We start from the raw sequence: 22705 nt of genomic DNA on the forward strand, positions 1-22705 counted from the left end.
CAAGTCACTGACAGATACTAACGACATACAGCAGATCCCACCTCCGACTTCTCCTCATTAGGCAATACCATTTCCTCTGCCACCTTCTGTTAGTAACTAACTTTACCTAAAGCTAGATAAAGTATACAAACTCAAAGAATATAATATAGCAATGCAGCAATGGTCTACTACATGTAAGTACTACTTTTAACAAGGATAACAAATGCAGGCAAAATTCAGCTCTCATTAGCACTCTCTCTCACTTATGCTGTGACTATGTCTTTCTTGATGCCAGACACAGCATTCAGCTGTCAGTCCTCAAAATCTGAAGGTATAAAAAGGTTGAAACGAATCATTTATCTGTTTGCAAAGGAAAAACAAAAGGCCTCAGCTGGGAAAGAGGAAAGAGGTTATTACCACTAAGTATGAGAAGGCGTTCAGATAAGACACTGGTCTAGTCATATTTATGTCTAATAATTTAACCATTTTAGAGTTAGATGGAAACAAATGATATTTCAGCCTTGCAGAGCATGCTGACATCACACAGCCCCCAAATTTAGTTCTTTCATGTTGTTTGTCTGTGCTGTGTTATTAATAGGCACACTAAAATGGGAACTTCACCCTGGCTCAGCTTTGACTCAGTGAATGGCCTTGGGCGTCACATAACCTCTGTCTCCAGTTCTCTATCTGCATAATGCATTTGTCTGTCTAGTGATTTACGGAGTCATGGGGCAAATAAATGAGTCACTTAGACTGCAATACACTGGCTTCCCTTATAATCCCTGTGCACTTTTATACTATATTTCCTGAATTTTAACATAAGCTTGCCTTTTTCATTAAGGCAACCAAACTGTTTAAACAGAAGGAATAGCTATTTAAAACTTCCAAATTAAGCCTCCTAGGATTAGTACCTTGAAGTAGAAGAATGGAACCATAGCCACATAACAAAGCTCATAGTCTCACAGCCCAAAATATCTTTATTTGGTGATGGTTTTAAAAAAGTTCTTCACAGTTCAGGGGAAAGGGAAGAAAGAAGGAAGCTTAATTTCTCACCTTGCAAAGAAATAACAGATAACGTGGTTAGTAAAATCTGCACTGCAAAGTATGGTCTGGGCATAGCAGATGGAAGAATCTGTCAACCAATGTCCGTTATTAAACTGGCAGGGAAAAGAGCTATATTATTTTGGAATCTGAACTGGCTGTGAATGCAGGACAGTCATATTCATTTGACTGCACTAGAGGACATAAATCCTCAGTGTGGCTGAGATGATTTCCCAAAGGTAATCAAGTTAGTTATATGCTTATATGTTAATTTTTTCCCATTGTCCACTGAAACTATTCGAATTTTCTAGCCTTCTCTAGATTATAACTTCCAAGTCTGACCCTTTCTGTCTTAAAGAGAGAAAAACTCCCTCCCGTCAAGGAAGCCCCTGAGGGGACTTTTCAGACGTTGACATGCAATACGCAAATGTTCATTTATTTATAATGGGAGGCTAAAGTAGATGCAAAAATAGATTATAGAATCATTTGACATTAGTTTAAAATGCAAAGATGGACAAAGCAAGCACATACATTATCAAAAGTTGAATAGTTCAACACTGGGTACTGCATCAGTGAATGCCAGGAGATAATCTCCATGCTGCAGCTTTACAAGGTCCAGACATTAGGCTAATTACTGATGCCTCATTAGATACAAGCAATTGACTCTTTCAAGGTGGTATTCTTTGGATGTTCACTCATCATTGTTTTCTTATTTTTTCTTATGACTTGATTTACTCTTTGCTTGGATTAGGGTCTAGATCAAAAATGGACAGTAATGTAAAGGAATATTTATAATCCTGGGATACGTGAGACGTACATTGAACAGTGTTGCCTTAACTAACTGAGCAGTGAGTTGCTCCTCAGAGTTAGGCCCTCTCAGCTATGCTAACCAGGAGCACAGATCTCCAGATAGCACAACTCCCAGAAAATGGTAAATGCCATTCCATTTCTAATTATATCACTACAGAACAGCGAGAAAAAATAATGTATTATGCAAACAGGGCTGCATGTAGATATGTATGAATGCATAACAGATGCCTGGTGTTGGAAGTACCTTGTCCACTCCACAAGGAAAAAGAATTCAGAGCTCCAAGCTAACTCACAGCTTGTGTCCTCATGGAACTTTGCATATCGAGAAAAAACTCTAAAGTTGATCTAATTACTAATAGTGATGTAATAATTATGTCATGACTACAAATTTATGATATATCTAGTCTGACAATGCTATTTTAGGATGGTAGTTCAAATGAGAATGCAAAAAACCCAAGGTCTAATTCATTCCCAGTGTAAAATGTCAGTATTCCCATTGACTTCAATGGGAGATTTACTTGTTCACCCTAGTTCTAATTTTGGGTCAGCATCTTTCCAGTACTTAGGATTGAGTTGCACCAGCCTAGAAACTACTCACTCTTAAATCCAAAGCAAGATTTCCAGGGAGTTGGGGGAAAGGCGTATTTTCATGTAAGTATCTGCATTTAGACAGAACATTTAGATTTACTGCTATTGGGAGTAAATTACCCATATAAAGAGAAAACTTCTTAAAAAAATAAAATTAAAAAGCCTCAGAGGCAGAGCAGCAAGACCCAGTTTAAAATATCTCTGTGACTCTTTTATATCCAGATAACCAGAAAGCAAGACTCAAAAGTTGCTTAATGGCTGAGCAAAATAAACATACAATTTGATGGCAATGGCTCTGAATGTCAGACGGAAAAAGGTACAAATCCTTAGCAAAAAGAGAATGAAAGATAACGGGAAATTTGAGTACATAGAGCCCCTACCATGATCCTGACTAGTAGATAGGTTTACTGCAGAGGAAACCTGCGGTCACGTTAAGCTGAGGAAAGAATAGGAGGAGTCCCTGAAATAGAGCATAATGAGGAAAAAAGAACAGGCAGAGCCTTAGATATATATAATCTGCTTGGGTTGTGTAAGAAAGAATAATAAATTCAAACATTAGATCAGAATGAAATGTTTCTACTTTTTTGTTTTGCGGGAAAGGGGATTGTGTTTTCATTGTGATGCAACCAAATGAGTTTCAAAACAGCTAAATTTCCTGAGGAAGGAAAATTTTGAGTTGTGCTATGCGAAATACTTTAGTCGTGTTACTGTGTGAATTGCAGTAAAACACAGAAAGATACTCCACCCTACTGCAACCCAAACTGTAACAGCAATGAGGCTAGAGGATCAGTAGTAGCCCACAGCCAAACCAAAAGTATTGCAACAGAAAGTTCTTGATCCTGGAGAAAACACGTCACCATAGGTTGGGCTATCTTTATAATTGCCGTAATGATAAAGCATATATTTAGATACTTTACTGTATTATCTGAGGGATTTTGCCACAGAGTAGCTCTATGAAGGGAAAAATTAAGAGAGAACTGAGGCAGCCAAGTGGTCCATTACGTGTTCTGAGAAGACAAAACAGGGAATCATTTATGATTAGTTTGATAAGCAAAACCACAGGTTTTAGAGCTTAGCTATAAATACATTTTTTTATGTGGTTATTGATTTGCTATTTAATGATGGTTGGTTAAAAGATGAGGTTGCCCAAGATCTGTATCCATTACCATTAAAGGATAAGTGCCTAGGACTTGTGGATAGGTGCTGTTTATTGACTTTGATATATTGCATAAATATTGTGGCCATACCTCAATGACTCAGTCAGGTCAGGGTGTGTTGCTCAAAACTACAAATGTCGAACAAGTGAAATCCCTGAATCAGTATTTTATATATTGAAACATAAAAAGTAATACAAGTTTCATAAAAGCACAGGACTTGAACAGTAGTTTCTGAACTGCGAGGTTACTTTCAATAATGATCACCTGAATTTTCATCCACCGTAACTACTGCTTCGCATCATGAAGAAAAGAAATTGCCTGGGCTCCATTGCCTAAATGGCACTGCAAGTTTCTGCCACTAGAGTGTGTCAAGGCATATGTGAGGACTAAACCTCTTCATACTCGTGTAGTTGAATTCAAACTACTACCATAGCATTGGACAAAGACAAGCAGCTTAAAAGTACCATTTTTCCGATTTCCTGCTTGACTGCTAGAACTTGTCTTAAAGGTTACACTAGTGAGAAAAGGTCTCACCCCATGACTCTGCTTAGGCTGGGCATAGGGATTTTCATATGAATACTGAAAAACACAGGCATCCAGAAACAGTCCGGCCAATTTTAAGATCCATTACATTGTGCCTCTGTTTTCAGTTCAATGTCAATGAAATATCCCTTCCAGGCTATGACTCTTACTTTGATGCAATACAATTACCCTGTTATTTGTATTGAAAAGTCAGCACATCCAGTCAATGTATGTAAATCTGTCCCTCCCTGCTTCTCTCTCTGCTGGATGTGTGCAGTTGAACAGTTGCAGTAAAATTTGGGGAAAAAAAACCACACACCTATGCAAAAACTGAAAATCTGCTGTTGTGCTGAGAATGGAGATGCTCTGCTGTATTTAAGAAATCAACTTGAAGAGAAACTATAAAAGTCCCTCTCTTTGATAGTAAAAAAAAAAATCAGAACAGTTAAAATTAGAAATGCGTAGGCATAAAGCATTGCCAGTATCAAACAGAATATGTTGAAATGTACACATTTGGAAATGCTAAAAATCAGGTTCTGCCTCCATACTTCACTGAATCAAGCTTGGCCCCTTCTCCATCTGTAAAACTGCACTGACAGAGCTCCCTTCCTCTCTCTTTTTGCTCATTTTTGTCTCTTCAGATTGCAAACTCTTATTAGTTGTTTTGATTACAGGGGCTAGCTCTTAGTAATAGTTTTTCACTGTCCATAGTGTCACCCTCTTGCTGAAGATTTTAGCTACTAGACCACCCCTATTAACTATACTTTAAAATACATTAAAAAAAAAATAAAATAAAAAAACCCCAACACCCAAACAGCTACCATATGAGAGACAGGAATCCTACACACAAATTTGTAATCACGTACATGTTTAAGTGGTGCTCTGAATGGAGATGCGTAGCACTTGATTTCAGTACCTACTTCACTTCCCTTAGGAAAGGTCTGCTAAGCCCATCTTGGAAACTCTGTCAGCTTTCTGAGCTTCCAAAGGTTCACAGTGTTGTAGTGACAATGATGACTGAGCAAAACACCTTCCGAAATCCTTAAGGATCCTTCCAAGTCAGCCACATAGGGTCAATACAAATAATGGGAGAAGAAGCCCAGATCTGAAGATTTAGCCTGTGAGTTGCCCAGATCAGCCTGAGAAAAAGAAGGAGTCTGACTGGGCACCTGGAGTTCTCATCTCCTGCTCTGTAACTTACATGAAAATCTTAAATGTCATATTTATTTGAAATGAACTCGTGGCTGACAAGAGAACAAGGAACATGAAAGAGAAGAATAGGAACACGAAGTATAAGGGAAAGATCTGTGACCGATAAGGTCTCTTTTACTCAGTGTATACTGAGCTAATGATAGGTTAGGTAGGCATCCCACAATCACACCAGAACTAAGAGATCCTTCTTGTCACGTATAGCCTGCTGAAATCACAAAACCTTGCACGTTATATTTTCGTCCCAAAAAACAGGAGCACAGCACAGGCAGAGTACGCAGCAAGGCTCAAGGTCTAGCACTGGTACAGCACAAGGGAGGAGCTATTATCCTCACACACTAACAGAGGTGTAAGCAAATGTCTTGTCACAAGTCACCTGAAAATTATCAGAACACTGTCTCATGAAGATTTCATAAATAGAGCTGAGCAAGTGAAGTTTTCTCCGGTTCAATAACCAAACCAAAAAGTCAGAAAGAAGCAAGAAGAAACCTCAGTTCACACAGAGCTCACACAGAATACTTTTTTTCTTACAAAATAAAAAAACAGTCATTTTAATTTGGGGTAAACCTGAAATATTACATTTAATTAAAAATAAAATGTTTCATGCCATTTAAAAAACCCCACATATTTTACTTTTTTATTTAGAGTAATTTTGAAGTGGAAAATGGTATTTCAGTTTCAAAAGATGAAAAATTTCATTTTAAGCATGTTAAAATATTTCCTTTAAAAACTGAGAAAATGTTTCCATATTTTTCCTGTTATTTCACTTGAAACTATTTGTCTAGTTCAACCTAATCTCAAAAACGGTCCCAGTCCTTTCAAACCCCTGTTATTCTAGGAATTTAAAAACCATTCAAAATTTTTGTCCAGCTCTATTCATAAATCCAAGCAACATTTTGGTCCTACAATCTTGGGAAAGGGAATATTCAAGAGCCTTTCTAAAACACCTTCCCATTCCCTGCCACTGTGTCCCCGGTTGATATTGCATGTATCCTTGTGCAGCGGTAGCTCTACCCTCACTGTGGCAGAGTCCCTCATTAAACATGTTCTAGAATTAGAGTGTGAAGGCTAGAAAGTGAACTTGCTGCTTTTATAAAGAGGGAAGAACATGTCCTGAGGCAGAATGAAGTTGATTTATGTCAGGGATTATTTTTATCTCTCCAGTCAACTAGAAGTTATGCAGCAAAGCCTGCATAGGCACAGACATGCACCACTGTTTTGTACCAGACTCTGGTAGTGTTTGAAAATAAAGGAAACTTAACAGCAGGCGGAGCTCTGCCCTTCTCCAGCCCTTCATGCAGTTCTCCATGGGAAGGGTTTCCCACTCCAGCCGCCCAGGAGCTGGCTTTCTGCTCAGGTAGGCACCAGATCTACCCAGTTTGCACGGCTCAGGCGGTACAAGCCAGACTTCGCTTGCAGATTGCCAGGGGAGAATTTCTGTAGAGGAAGGAGACTGTTGGGTTTGGGTTCTGCATCTACCACTCCACACTCGTCCCGGCATAATGATGGTGGAAAAATGGGATGGTTATGGCAGAACCCCCTGCCTCGTTCTTCACTTGCACACTGACACTAAACATCTCTAATCTGTGCTGAGATCAGGATAGTTAAACCATGAACTCCTGGGATCTTTCTCCCTCCTTTTTTGGACTGGCTCTGACACAGGAAAGAATATATTCTTCCATCCCTGAGACCTCAATCCAAAGCCCATGACCTTTTCACTGATTTCAGAAATCCTTGGATAAAACCCTAATCAGTTATCTCTGTAGAATAACAACAGGAAAACAAAACCAAAACCCCACAACTGTGACACTACCTCTGGAAGAGGAATGGCTATTTCCTCCAGATTTTTTCCTTTGAAAAAAGGCAGTGTATTTACTGAGTTTTTAACATGTAGAGGCATATATTCAGTTGCCTGAAAGATCACGATCTAAAACATTAAACCTCTGCATTTAATTTTCATGGGTAGAGAAGGAAAATCAGTTAAAAGCTGCTAGAATAAAAAAATAGAGCAAATGTTTCCAAGCAGCCTACTAAAATAAATAAATTACTTGAATTTTAAAATTCTATCGCAGTGTTCGAAATACAAACATTGCACCACATTTCCACTGCTTGCATGCATGAACAAATTCATTCTAAACTAACATAAAACTACATTTTCCTGTACCACTGGTGAACAAGCAGCGATGTGCAAGCTCATAAATTAGATATTTAAAAGCATTTGTATGTTAATAAATGTCATGATGTATATAGCTGAATTCTAACCATCTAGTGAACATAGTTCCTAAATTACAGAGAGTAAGGAACTAATTGGATTCTCCTCATCTCGAGGAGGTTGGCTATGAGTAGCATATTGCGCGTTCCCTAGAACTAAGAAAGGATGACACTCTGGAAAAGGAAGGAGTTACATCCAGAGGCCATCAAGTAGCTTGAACTTTATGATGAGGAGCTTTTTATCTTGTTTCTTCTTTTAAATTTTCTAAGTAAAAATACCACTTATTTTAAGAGACCCCCCCATCCTTTGAAACAAATATAACTGAGAATCAGTGAGATATGTTATAAAGAAAAAGATAATTATCAAAATAGTAGCTAAAAGGAATAGTTCTTAGAGCAACTCACATACTTCAATCTCTTCGAAATTTCAGACAGCACATCTTCACAAGAGCTAAGATGTGATTTTACATTGTTTAGTACAAATGTAGAGATGCAGTGGATATATATGTTTTCCTAATGAACCTGTCTCTGAGTTCTCGACATTTTGAATCAGAGCAGCAAAAAGCACTGGGACATAAGATGGGGTAATGCAAAACCAAAAAATTAAAAAAGAAAAAAAATCTGTGTATGTTTTCTGCTAAATACGTGGTATATACATACTACAGTCACAAGCTTTATTCCTTTCCTGGCATGAATTTATATGGCAACATCACTTGGAATTAGAAGAGAAAGATTATAACATATATTACAGATTTAGCATATATAAATTATGTTCTGCCAACTAAAATCCAAAAATGTTTTTTCAGTCCTATATTATATTTGGTTATCATTTTTCCTGTTACGAGAGGACTCTCATATCATTCCTATGAGATAATGACATCTAATAAGAGCAGATGAAATTTGCACAACAGTTTGCAAGAAAGAGAACTATTTTTTAATCTCCATTTTACATAAACAAAGCTGATAATAGCAAACCTTCTGGTGAATAAATTATTAGCAATTAGCCTTAATTTGGGTAGTGTATATTATCGGAGCATTTCAGTGGTAGACAAATGCAATTTGAGAGAGGTTTGTTCTCTAGCAGTAAAATAACAGGCTGAGGTCACTTTAAACAAATGTTTGAAATGCAGTGTATTATTAGTATTTCAATCACTGCCAATTGCCTTTACTTACTATAATTATTGTTTCATAAGATTTAGAACAAACATGGTTTGCTATCTATCTGCTGCAAGGCAACATATCACAAATTGAGGTGATTCAGATTGAGACTTGTCTTATTGTAAGCACATTCTGAAGCCAAGACTTTAACCCTAATATAAATTATTCAAATCGCCTCACAACTGTACCTGTTTCCTTTAAAAAATAAAGTAAATCTTGTATGAATTTTGCCCTTCCTTCGCAGAGATGGCCGCTCCTCTGATTCTCTTAGTTAGGACTTGCCCATTCCAAATATTAAATCCTTTCTACCAGTTTTCCTTTCCTAACCTTCCAAAGAGAATCTTAGTGATCACAGTTGTCTGATTTCATCAAAAGTAACTAATTTACAGCTTTCTACAAGCTTCATGGGGTGGATTCCCTTTTTCCACAGAATGGTGATGCAACAGGCCACCCTGTTTTACCTAGCGAATTAAAAGCAAACATTGGAATAATTTACTTGCAATCTAATGCGTTGGTAATGAACAGAAAACTACCTGATACTGTTCCTCATGATAATTTTTTGCTCATTGATGTTGGGTGATGACCAGCAGTGGCCTTGCTGAGGGAGCATATGGTTGGGACACTGATGACCAGAGATGACGTGACATTGACTTTAGTGACTTACCCAACATTTTTAAAGCAGACTGTCTTTTGATATCCTAACTTCTAAGTGGTTATAGTAAGATAATGCCATCAGATTTTCATAAGTAAAATAAGTACATACATTTTCCATTGTCATCAGCTGGAGAGCTATCATAGCATTTCTCTTCTTGTACACTTTGTTTATAATAACAATTACCTCAAATATCGACAGTCATAAATACATTGTAATATTAAATGCTGTATAAACAAGTAACTATCTTTCCAACAGATGTTAAATGTTTTAAAATAGAAGCTTTAAAAGTTTCATAAGAAATGCACTCATAATGTATCAGTGTTGCAAAAAAAACCCCAAACAAACCTCCAAACTTTTAATTTATCTTTCAGGGGAAAAAAAGGTGTATGTAGGATAGTTAGCACAAATGGCTATTATTATCTCCTTGGTCTTGGAATCGGTGAATGTATGAACATAACGGTTCATACCACTCACTTCATACATCGCAGATAGAACAGGTTTCCTGCATTGTCCTCATGGGGCCCATAAGAGTTGAAACTCTGCATTAAGGCAATAACGGTAATCAAACCACATACTTCAGCCAGCAATCCACAGGACTCAGGAAGGAGCTAGTTTCCCTGATGCACAATTAGTTTCCCTGATACACAATTAGTTTTCATCTATCGGATTTAGGCTTGGGTATTTTTCACACCTCCCTGAAGCACCAGCTCAGCCCTAGTTGTCTGGACATACATCCAAACGCTACCAAGCCAGATCAAGTCAGAAGTTAAACCAGACAGTGCCAACAGACTTTTAAAATTAAAAGCAATGTAATTCAGCAGTGTATAAATCATATTCTTCCACTGGCAGCCGTGCAACTTCTAAAGCTCATCTCGTGATTCTTGTTCCAAAGCAGAAAGAAATAATTTTATCTTCATTTAACAGTTTCTCAAATAATTCCACAAACTTTGTATAGCATAAATGGCTCTTCTGATATTTTGATTTATTTTTCCCTAGTAGTGACAACTGTATAAGTAGGACTAGAAAAGTGTACTATGATGTTACAGAATTCTGTTTTGGTTAATATATTTCTAGTCTTCATGACCCTTTTCACGACTGCACAGCATGGCCCTCACCTTCCACAATCCTGAGACCCTTCCCTCTCTACTTCCTCCCTGCTCTGCATTTTTAGGTTTTGCAGCCCTTTTTCTCAAGCACACAGCCTAGGTCAGTCAGGGAGTCCACCTCATGATGCACTGCAGCTTCAGACCTCTGAGTGAAATACAAATACGATCACATTTGACATGGCTTCTTTTTCTCCTGATATCAGTACGACAACGCAGTTGATGGCAACATAGCTGTGTTAGAGCCTAGGCTGCTGCTAAGGAGAAGGGAACTTGGGAAAACATGGTAGCAACATGACTTTAAAATCTATATGCACACAAGGTCTTTCACACATCTCCTTACCTCTATACCGGGAAGAGGAATACAGAAGTCACATATGGCATTATTTCTCTATTCCTTGGATAACCAAGGAGGGCAACCCATTGGCTCAGAATTCATACAGAAAATCCCAATCTTCTTCATGCCACCTCCATAAAGGCTATCAAGATCACACGTAAGATTTGGGGAGACAAGAATTCTGTATCACTTTAGGTGCTGACAGGACTTAGAACAATCTTAATTTGATCTACTTCTGATCCTTTTTCTGTTTATGTCCTTGGTACAGGTAGTTCAAAGAACAGGATTTTCCTTATCCCCTTCTCCTCCTCTGCAAGTCCTCTGTGTTGTTCTCTGAACTTTGTTCTCAGCATTGCTTACTTCCCTCTCTGTCTGGCAGACAAGGCAACCTTTGGGACCCTTGTGCTCTTAGTGTCACCACCGGGCAGAGGTTACGATTCATAGAAGAGCTGTCTCCTGCCAGGCTGTGAGTGGTATGCTAATGTGACAGCTTGGCAAGTATTTGAGAATGTCACTTCTAGCAAAATAACTGTCCTGAATGGTGTTTGTCATACATACAACCACATATCCATCAACAAAAAAGCCCTACAAAATTCAGCTCTAATATATATTTCAAATGAGATGCCCACAGGCACTTGTAACATGAGTACATGTCAGTAGCCATATGTGCTGTAATCCTCCTCTTTATACATATACCCGGCATAATCCTTTCATGCACCATATATCTAATCTGTATTCTCTGCTTTGGAAGCAAGATTAATCTAAAAATTTCAGAATTAATTCAAATGGATTAAATAGAATATGAATCTTCATTACTTTGGCTACCAAGCAGTTAAAGAATGTGGCAAATGACCAAATCATCAGTCTGCCATTCAGTTTCAGCTATATGCTGTGCTACCATTTCATTTCAGGTTCTTCAAAGCCCTGCAGCTGAACTACAGACGAGTATTTAATGCAGAATTGTATCTTTTGGGGGAATGTGTTATTTTTAAATGCTTAATAATTATGAATTCATTTGCCATTCTTTTTATAAGCAGGGGATCATAATGAACTCATCTGTTATTCATGTGAATGTCAAATGTGTTCCCACAGGAGTTTTATTCTAATTCACTATTAGTTAGTTAGTGGACTCATAAAATAAAATGTTAGCCATTTTTCACTCTGAACATGTAACGCTTGGTAATTGTTCATCAAAGGGCAAATGTAATATTTTTCTTTGATAACTTTCACTTCTGATTTAACCAGGTAAAGAATTAGGTTTAAAGTAAAGGTACCTCTAGAAACAGTTAGAAGTAGAAGTAGCTGTGAGTCTTCCATTTAAAATGCTATGAGTGAGATTATCATAAACTAGTATTTAAAAATGTAGATGTATTGTACTATAAGCATACATGGTTGAGCTACGTGCATTTAGCGTAACAAGACAAACTGTACCCCAATATATAATACCTAATGAAAGACACATTTTCAGTATTCATGAGGTGATCACAACAGTTTTCATGCAGCTGTTCTATTGCAATAGAAAATTCAGAGGTGAGACACTTACAGGTCACCGCAGGATTTGAATGTGATGACACTGGACAGTGGGACTTTGACCTGTGAAAACAAACACAAACTAAGCAATAGAAAAACAGAGAATTCAGACTTTGATTTGTGGTGGTTTTTTTTTTCCAGAGAGTTAAATACATGGGTTTTTTTATGAAATTATTTTCAAATTTCTTCTAAATCCCTAATCTAAGCTGAATGTCAGCTGTAAGGACTTACCCCATGAAACGATAGCCCTAAAATATTTCAGCAACACTTCCTTAGATCTGACATGCTGTGCTAGGCTTCCCCTCAAGTATGTCACAGTAACTCTTCCAGTCTTGAAATGCTCTTTAGAAATGCTAACCAAAATGAATGAATTATTATAAAGATGCATTTTCAAGGGAGATGGTAACAAATCCAGAATCCCATTTGTAATTGGAACCACTAGATTAATATATTTATAGTTTTACTTTAAAATACACAAGCAAAGGAGTTCTTTTTTTCAGTTGAAGTAACAGAAGGATATGTTTTTAGTGTTAAGGATTATCTCAATTACTTTTTTCTGCATGGAAATGGTCATTTCCTCAAATCAAATATACAGTGTTTAAATCAAAATATGTTACCCCTGTGCAATCTCTGGCAGTCAGTAGGTTATTAGAATATTACCCATGAAGAAACCATTGAGAAAAACAAGCAGGCAAACCAAAGCTCAGATGCGAGTCTTGATGATCACAGATATTTCTGTCTGCTAAAGATTGTAACTTCATGTTTTATAACTGTTAGCAGAAAAACATAATAAGCAACAGTGCTTCCTGACTGCTATTTCTTTCATAGTTGAAGAAATACTATTTATTTTACTCTTTTAAAATACTTTTTACTTTCTAAACAATGATCATGTTAAAAACAAAAGGTCTGTCTTTAATTGATGTAATGTCAGATAGGAGGCACTGAGTTACACAGATAAAATAAGAGAATCAGAAATAGCGAATGAAAAGAAGAGTGCACAAGAGAGCTAACACTACTATGCCAAGAACTGGGTGAAACTTCGTTGAAGCTTGCATGTTTATCAGCTGCTTTTTATTCAAAATGAATGTAACGTATTTATTTTATACATTAAATAACTGTGACAACAACTATCACCGCCAGCAGGCAGCCTGAAGACCCTTTCCTAGACTGAGAATACAAATGTGGGAGATAAGAATGAGAAGAGATACAGTCTTGTTTAATGGAATTTGCATGCGCATGGACGTGTATCTATATAAATACCACTTTCCTTGAAAGCAGAGGATAGCTCAGGAGACCTAGGAACAGACAAGTCATTCATCAATTTACAAGGGAACCTACAGGTTTAAAAAGGCCTGATTTTGAACTCATCATTCTGTAACAGTGAAATTCTATTGACTTAATTGGAGTAATTTGATTTATACATGTCTGAAAGGAGAATTGACTTTTGCATTAGAAAGTACATTAGAAAATATGCTGGAGAACATGAATTCTACAGAAAGCAAGCAATAAAACTAATGAATAAGTAACTATAAATGAGTGAGGAACCAAATGCTACCAAATCCCACAGATTCAATTATATTCAGAAGCCTGCAGGACTCGGGGTTCAGGCTTGCTAGCCTCCTCTAACGCACCGAAGAGTTATGGATGCAGTGCACATGAGCTGTTTGGCTTTCGCTACCACACCCAAAAGAAAAAAAAGAAGAACCTGCAGGACTGAATACGTGAAAGCAGATAGGGGTGAGGATGAGAGGTGACTCCGAAGTGCTGTGAGGATCAGGCTTACTGGGGCGGCACTCACAAATTGCCAATGATGAAAGTAACAGCTGCAAAGAGAAAGGTTTTGCTGGAGCCCTGCTGGCTTTTTGCCACAAAGGGTAATATCTGCTATTAATTAACATTCTATTTATATCTCTAGGCTCTTTTAAGACAATGTATTTAGTGCTTTTAGCAGTTAGAGGTTGATAGCACTGGAGCACCAGCACCTTTATGGCAAAACACTGGCATTTGTCAGTTTTTTCTTTGCGCAGGAGAAAGATAAGTGCATCAAAGTGACATAAATGATGATTTTATAAAACTAGTCACAGAAAGGAGGATTGACATGACATTCAGGGTGACATGAACAGATTGGAAGCACTGGAAGATACAAGGTTAAGTAATTTAGCCATCAAGTATAAAGAATGCTAATACTTCTAGGAAAAAAGGAAAAAAACACATTCAAATAATAATAATTTGTTATAGTTCTGAAGAAGGAGAAATACTTATGACTGACATGCATCTGTTCATGAGCTGCAATAGTCTACTGCAGCTAATAAACATTCTTTCAGAACAATTCAAAGCCAAAATATTTCACGAGGCGTGCCTAAAAACTTCCAATATAAAGTGATTAGATGTTCCCACCTGGAACAGTAAAAGCGGTTCTTGGCCATTTTAAGATTAACAGGTTCTTTTATAGAAGTGAGAATGGTAAAGGGCAAGCAGAAGGATTCACTGACTTTTTTTGCTGCTCACAAAGATTAAAGAAAAAAGTTCTTCAGTCTTTGGAGAAAAGAACAGTATCTCTCATTTCTCTGAAAGGAATAGAGAGATGACAGCTTCAGTGCTATCTGAGCAGTGTAAAATGCCAGAGCAAGGGAGCATGAACCTAAGCTAAGAACTGGCCATTAGAGGAATGGAGGTGGAATCCCTTCACACCAAAAGCTACATAACATGTGCAGAAAGATAGCAAAAGCAGCAGCCAGAAGAAATTAGATCATTTCACATGAAAATGAAATAATATCTGAAAAAGGAAGCTCGACACAGTCTTACATCAAAAGGAAGATCAAAATTTATGCCCATTAGCTTCCTTACATGGGAGCATTTCTGTCATCCTAATCAATTAACATTGTTAACAATCAATTAACATTGCTAACATTCCCCTCTTTTCTGAAATTTCTGCTCCTTGCATTAACTAAATTTACATGGAAGTTTCATTTTGGTGTATTTAGATGAGGTGTAAAATCAAGTGCTGACCACTTGGCATGGTTAAAGATCGCATGCAATTCTTAGAAACAAACAGGCATGTAATCATGGTGTCCTGATCAGATTTTAATTCTCAGCAATTATCCTCCTAATTTACTCATTCATTTGAAAATTAATGATTGCATTTTTTCCTAATACACCTCAATTTTTGTGTCCTATTAGATTGTTGCTAGGTTTCATTAGGGGTGGCTGTATGACTGCACTGGATAAACAGACACCTATACATTGTTCTAAATTTATTAACTTAAAAAACTCTTAAAGCTCGAACTTTAGACTCTTCATAAATGAGAAATGCTATTAATACATATGGTTGCTCTACAGTAGTGGAAAACATTTTGTGAAGGAGACCAACTACAAACAGCCATGTCAAAAAATATGTCCTAAGGCTTATTATTAATGTATCAGCTAGCATAAATCACTGTAGCTCCACTGACCTCAATGAAACCATGGAGAATTTATGCTGAGAATATAGCTGTGTAAGCTACATCTTCTTTTATCACTGTGCAATGGAAAAATACATTCAAAAAGGATAGGATATTGCATTAACATAGTATTTGAGGAACATTCCAGCTCACAGAATTAAGTGAAAAGAATTCCATTAAAAAGCTACTACTTGTCTCACCTTTCATTTATTGCAAGTGCTTTGATCCTTAGGTTTTTAATTAAATAACTTTTCTGACTCCATTGACACATTTAGTGTTTTTATCTCTAGTTAGAAAACTGTCCAGTCCTAGATATTTAGTTTGACAAATAACATTTTAGAATACGTGGTGGGGTTTTTTTGTTTACTTGTTTGTTTTGGGGGGTTCATTTGGTGGGGGCTTTTTTTTTTGTTTTTGGGTGTTTTGTGGTGGTGTGGGTTTTTTTTTTAACAAATCGATGCCCAGTTTTGCAGTGCAAGCTCCATGCACAGATGGTTTAACAGGACCAAACCCTAAATTTGCGTAAGAGTGAAAAATGTCTGTAAAACAATGTTAATTTTAAAATAACACAGATTGGATTCACAGTATGGTGAAATTATAACATAGCTCAAAATATGAAACAGGGCCAGGACTCCAGTAACACAACATGTGAGGACCTTTTGTCTGCTGGCTGGTATCACATCCTGAGATGACATTTTGTACAAGATTTTTTAGAAGAGACTTCAATAGGGGCTTGATATATGGAACAATAGCAGGATATGGCCTCTAACTGCTAGGAACAATTACTGTTCTCAGACATGTGCAAGTTAACTTTCATTAACTTTATTGGATTTTGTGCACACTTTCTGGCCTAGATTCAGAGCTGCATCTAATTTCTCCTGGAGACAGCTGAGACAGGGAGCGTACTGAAGAACAGTAACTATTCTGTCTAAGCAGAATATACTGAGGAAAACCTCACATGAGCCTCAAGAGTGTGATAGGCCAGTTTGGGAATAATGTGAGAAAGTAATACAGGCAAACCCACTTTCTTCCCAGCTACACCCATAATGCCTTGTAGGCTGCAGGGCAAGGGAAGAGTTGTCTAGACTGTCTCCACAAAGGGTGGAAACTCCTCAGACCAAAGGAATTCTCAGCATGTAAATCTTCCAGTTTTATGGCAGGCCCATCCAAAAAAGATCATTACGATGGGAAGATACAAAGATAGAATTTAACCTTTGAATTTTGGGAGATGTAAGTACAGACTCTCCTCTAGAATAATAACTAACTAGAATAACTAACCACTTCATAAAGCTGCTAGCTGTTTACACTGTTCAATTTTTGGAGTTTGGTTTTTACAGAATTAACTGTGGTATCATCTTTCCTTTAGTTCTAAGAAAGTGGAAAATGATATATTTTGAAAAGAGGGTTTTCTGTTTCCCGCTCTTTCATTCCCTCGCTCTGACTTTTCTACAGTCTCAAGCATAAACCACTTCCCTTCACTTTCAAGGCCCTTTATCCACCCCTTATCTTTCATATCTTTCCTCAGCTGGCTTTCTTCACCTATTATTTAAAATTCAAACACTTCTGTGATCTCTGACAGTTTCCCCATAAATACGTGTGTCCTGGTTTCAGCTGGGATAGAGCTAATTTTCTTCCTAGTAGCCGGTATAGTGCTGTGTTTTGGATTTAGGATGAGAATAACGTTGATAACACACTGATGTTTTAGTTGTTGCTGAGCAGTGCTTACACTAAGTCAAGGACTTTTCAGCTTCCCATGCTCTTCCAGGTGCACAAGAAGCTGGGAGGGGGCACAGCCAGGGCAGCTGACCCAAACTGGCCGAAGGGCTATTCCATACCGTATGGCGTCACGCTGCATAAAAAGCCTGGGGGGAGTTGGCCGGGGTGGGTGCGGCCACTGCTCGGGAACTGGCTGGGCATCGGTCAGTGCATGGTGAGCAATTGCATTGTGCATCACTTGTTTTGTATATTCTTTTATCATTGCTATTATTTTCTCTTCCTTTTCTGTTCTATTAAATTGTCTTTACCTCAACCCACGAGTTTTACCTTTTTTCTGATTCTCTCCCCCATCCCACTGGGGGTGAGTGAGCAAACGGCTGTGTGGTGTTTAGCTGCCTGCCGGGTTAAACCACAGCAACGTGCAATGCCCCTTTAGGCTGCATCTTCCCATTTTTCACCAGTACTGTTTAAGCTGTGCAAGGCTACTAATTCTCAATTTTGTATAGCCGCTCCAATAGGCCAACACAGATTTTTGTGCGGCCCTCTGATAAACCAGACTGGAGAACTGATTTGGCCGAAAAATAATCGAAGGAAAAGAATAATTGTTTTTCAGCTTGATCTTCTGCCTCACATCTGCACAAACAGCTGCATGAACACAACAGAATGGGTGGGACAGGAAAGAGAACAATTAGCTGAGGTAGAGCTGCTTAAACCAACATTACTACTACTGCAGAAATGCACATGGAACCACAGCCTAAACGTGCTATTTTAAGTACCCTTTTAAATCCCTCACCTGTCACAGTGCCTATTAAAAGAATTGATACTAATAAGGCAAGGATTATATCACTCCTGCTTACCAATGCAGCCCAATTTTGGCTCACTGTTTCCTTGTTCTGGTTGTTCTTGTCTTGTAATTAGATTGTAAGATACTGAGAACATAGATCATCTTCTGGCCTACTTGAGAACAATCTCACTTCTACTACAGTCAGTGCAAATTTTACCTCGGATTCAAAAGGAATTGGATCATGTCTGTTAGGATACCATTTCCCCCAGATACTAGCCATTCTGATTTTTTTGTTTAAGAAGGGCAATCCTTCAGAGCAACTTTGGATCACTGAGAAATATCTTTCTGCAAATAATTCTATTTTTCTTATCATCATTTCTCTAACAGCTCTTTTCAAGAATCATGGGTTGTGATTTTTAATTAAAAAATTAATTTCAATCTCTCACTTGTAACAAGCGACAATTCTAAAATCACTGGGGCTTTAGAACATGAGGTGAGCAATAGTGCTAAACAGCTGGAGTCATAAAGGAGAGCTACATCACAACTAAATTAAACTGATATAATTGCACTACCATACTGACTCCGTTCCTACTGCTAAAAGAGTTTGTTTTTATACTGAGTTCACTCAGTACATTTGACTGCATATGAGGCACAGCATAGTCATCAACCAACAGGAAAAATCTGCTAAAGTTAGCAAAATGTAGAAGTAGTACACACATGAAGGAACTGAACACATTCAGGGTTCCTTGTAATAAGAAACATAAAGGTCCTTGAGACTTAACTGAAGCAAAGGGCCAATGAAACAGATGTTGCGGTTAACTGAAGCTGTCTTATCCAAAGAATAAACTCTTCTTCAAATATAAATGGAAATTTTCCATTGAGCTATGAAAAATGTTTTGTGAGTCTGCAGTTCTCTCCACTTGAAGATACTGACAAAAATACTTGATAATACAATTGTGTCTTCCTGATTCCACTAAACAATAATTTTCACAGTTGTGTTCATATACTTGCTGGTGTCTCTACAAAAGAGAGACTTGGTATACATTACATTGCACTGAGGTAAAATAGGAGCACAACTATAGGCAAATACAGGAAAGAACATCTGCAGAGGTGGAAAAAGTAAGGTGTTGTTAATGAATAAGTAATATATTTAATTTACCCTTTCATTCAGGGACCATTGCAATATAACACTTCAGGAAAAAGTGATCGCTGTAGTCTTGATACTGCATAAGGATATCCTTCCTAGCTGAGACTTACACTGAACCTTACAAATATCTGTCCCAGTGGAGTGAACGATTTATATTTGTATCTGTATCATAAGCTTTTGCAATTACTTTATAGTTTTACAAATGTTGGTGTTAAATAATGCAGGATGGTAAAAAAAAACTAGAAAAAGCCAGAATTCAATACCTGGAGAAACTGTTTTCCTGAAAGCAACAGAAGGTGTCACTGCTAACTGATTTTAAACAAATGAATCCCATAAGTGGAAAACACTGCCTTTGTTTTGAAAGAAACTTGGAAGTTGTTTGAGCAGGGGAACTGGGTTCCTTTCTCAAGTATTCTCCAGCTCCAAACATAAACATTACATTTAAAAATGGAAAACACTGCTTTACACCGTCTAATTCTTCTCCTTTCTGCTTGCTATTATTCCCTGCAGCTGTTTCACCTCAGGCTATGATTCACAGTCAAAGCAAGAGAAGTTTAGGCCAGTATTTGGACAGAAACCCTCAAAGGGCTTTTTAACCCATTAGTATTAGAGCTCTAGTAACTGGGGATTTTCTCTTTAAATCCATGATAATTCAAGATCCAGACAAAATTAAGACCATGAGGATGCTGGAGAAACCATTTCTAAAAAGAAATGTAAAACTGAGTCTCTAAGTAGTTCGTGAGTGTGAAAACTTTCTGTAGACTGCATTTTAGCTTGGATGACTGTCTGTCCCTCTAAACTTGTGATATTATTTTAACTCTATGGCAGACCTCACTCCTTTTTCTTCCTTGATATTGTAGTGCTGCTATTCTATGTTAAACAGCTGTTATATCCCATGCCAGAGATGGCTGCATAACACTGATGGGTGAGGTGTTATTTTCTAAATATACATACACACAGCTTTTGAAGTACTTTTTGGCCGTTTGCAAGTCTCTCCATAAATTCAGATACACCTGTACGTGAGGCTAATATAAAACACATTTCCCCTCCCACCCCGGTAGCTTGGTAAGCTTAATTTTAGATGTCTGGAGCACTGCAGGAACTCACATCCTTTTCTCTCTGGACCTCCCTTCCCTAAAGGTCTCTCCATGAGAAAGCCTGGGCTGCAGGCACCGAGGGCCGTGGTCTCACAGGGTCACGGCTGCTTGCCTTGTAGCTGAGGGCCTATGCTCTGAGCTGCAGGTACCGAGGGCCGTGGTCTCACAGGGTCATGGCTGCTTGCCTTGTAGCTGAGGGCCTATGCTCTGAGCTGCTGCTTATTGGATGTGAAGTAATTGCCAAAGCTGTAATTAAAAAAAAAAAAAAAATATATATATATATATAAAGCCCACAGCTTTTAGCCATCACGATTGCATGTGATAGGTGCATCCAAGCACTCTCTGCAGGCTCCCAGCCTGCCGACTCCAACACAGCCCCTCGCTTCTCTTCTTTTTTTTCCCCCCTCCCTTCTCTTCCCAAGAGAAAGCCATCTCAGGTCACTTGAATTATTTAGCGGGGTGTTTTTAACCATCTCAAGGGCTTTGCTTCTGCCGTGCGGCTCCTGCAGAGCTCGGGTTTGTGGGTTTATTTTTATTTTATTTTATTTTTTTTTTTAGCACGCGGGGTGGAGTTGCTCCACTTCCCTGGCAGAAGGAGGAGAAAAAGCACGGGGGCAAGGCGAGAGGGGTGGCTCGGAGTGCGGAGGGGAGGGGAAAGGCCGCCAGGCCCCGCCGCGGCCGCCACACCTGCGGGCCGCGCTGCCCCCTCAGCCCCGGCCTGTCAGCCGGGGCCACTCACCGGGTCGCTCTAACGCAGCTCTCTCTGTCTCTCCCCCCCCATCTTCCTCTCCCTCCTGCTCCTCATTCATTCTTCCCCCTTTCCCGCCGCCTCCCTCCCGCCCCCTCCCCGTTGCAGGCGGAGCGGGCCCGGCAGGAGGCGGAGCGGGCCGCCGCACGTCCCCCGGCCGGTCGGCCGGCCCCCCCGCCATGGGTCGGAAGCGCTGCGTGGGGGGAGACGGCTCCAAGATGGCGGCGGGTTGCTGCGGGGTGAAGAAGCAGAAACTCTCCAGTTCCCCTCCCTCGGGCTCGGCCGGCCCGGGAGGCGGCGGCAGCGGCTCCCACTGCGGCGGGGCGGCGGCGGCGGGGGGCGAGCCGGGGGCGCTGCCCCCGCCCGGGGGCCCCCGCCTCAACGGCCTTGGGGGGCTGGCGGGGGGCGCCGCCGGCTGCGCCCTCTCCCCGCCGCTGCCGCCCAGCTGCGGCGGGGGCCCCGCCGGCCTCTCCCCGCCGGCCGCCTCGCTGCTCTCCTCCCCCGGCGCCGGCTCCGGCGGGCCCGGCTGCAGGAAGATGGTGGTGTCGGCCGAGATGTGCTGCTTCTGCTTCGATGTGCTCTACTGTCACCTGTACGGCTACCAGCCCCCGCGGAGCCCCCGCTTCACCAACGACCCCTAGTGAGTATCGCCGCCGCCGTGCCCCGTCCCGCCGCCCCACGCCCGCCCTCGTGTGCGCCCGTCCCGCCCGGCTCCCCCGGCCGGGCGCCCCGCCGGCAGCCGCCTCCTCGCCCGGCACCTTCCCCGCCGCCGCCGCCCGGCCCCTGTCCTCGCCTGGCCCCGCGCGGCCCGCCTGGCCCGGGGCCTGGCCCGCGGGCGCCCCCGCCCCGCGGTCGTGCGGGCGCCGGCCGGGCTCCCCGCCGTGCCCGGGGCCGCGCTGCCCTCCCGCGCCCGGCTCGCCTCAGGAAGCGCCCCGCTCCGCGCTCCCCGCCTCCCCGCTCCCCGGCGGTGCGTCCCCGCTGGCCGGTCCCACTGTTAACCCCTGCCGGGCCCCTCTTGGCCCGTCGCGCACCGGACTCGCTGGTGGCATCTCCCCCCCCGCCCCGTTCCCTCACACCTCCCGCCGGGCCGGGCCGTGCCTGCCCCGGCAGCGCCCTGCTCCGAGCAGCCCGCCTTTGTGCGGGCGCGTCGCGCCGGGCTCCGTGCCCCCGTGGGCTTCGCGGCGATGTCCGGCTGCGGGCGCCTCCCGCAGCGCCCTGTAGCCGGTGCCCTCTCCCCGCTCCCGGTTTGTGTGCAGTAGCGCCTGAGCAGACCGCTCCATGCTCTCTTCACCAGTGGTCCTTACTGGGACCCCTTCGCTAGGCAGCCTCTCTCTGTCCCTGTGTTCTGCATGAGCGCGGGCCTCTGCTTCACCGGTGTTGGATGGTGAGGACCCAGTGTAAGAGACCTGTCGTGCGAATCCCGTATTTGTGAATGCTGGCGTACCGGTACGTCCCCTGTGCCAGGCACTCGTA

At 40.7% G+C, this 22705-nt stretch overlaps 1 protein-coding gene across 7 annotated transcripts in view; it reads left to right on the forward strand.

Annotated features, from left to right (window-relative positions):
* Positions 1–22705, forward strand: part of AMMECR1 (AMMECR nuclear protein 1) — a 110701-nt gene that overhangs the window by 6649 nt on the left and 81347 nt on the right. For 4 of the 7 annotated variants that reach the window (XR_015702534.1, XR_015702535.1, XM_087748442.1 and 1 more), the window contains exon 1: positions 21346–21872. Coding sequence is in view for 5 of the 7 variants with exons in the window: in XM_087748442.1 (XP_087604568.1) it covers positions 21412–21872 (461 nt within the window). In the remaining 2 variants the exon portion in view is untranslated. Of the gene's footprint in view, positions 1–21242; positions 21873–22705 lie in introns of those variants that run through there. The other 3 variants (XM_087748445.1, XM_087748444.1, XM_087748441.1) reach the window with 3 other exon arrangements.

The sequence above is a fragment of the Nipponia nippon genome, unplaced genomic scaffold, assembly GCF_047370975.1.
Source record: "Nipponia nippon isolate SJK-2023a ecotype South Korea unplaced genomic scaffold, ASM4737097v1 scaffold_12, whole genome shotgun sequence".
Classification (NCBI taxonomy): domain Eukaryota; kingdom Metazoa; phylum Chordata; class Aves; order Pelecaniformes; family Threskiornithidae; genus Nipponia; species Nipponia nippon.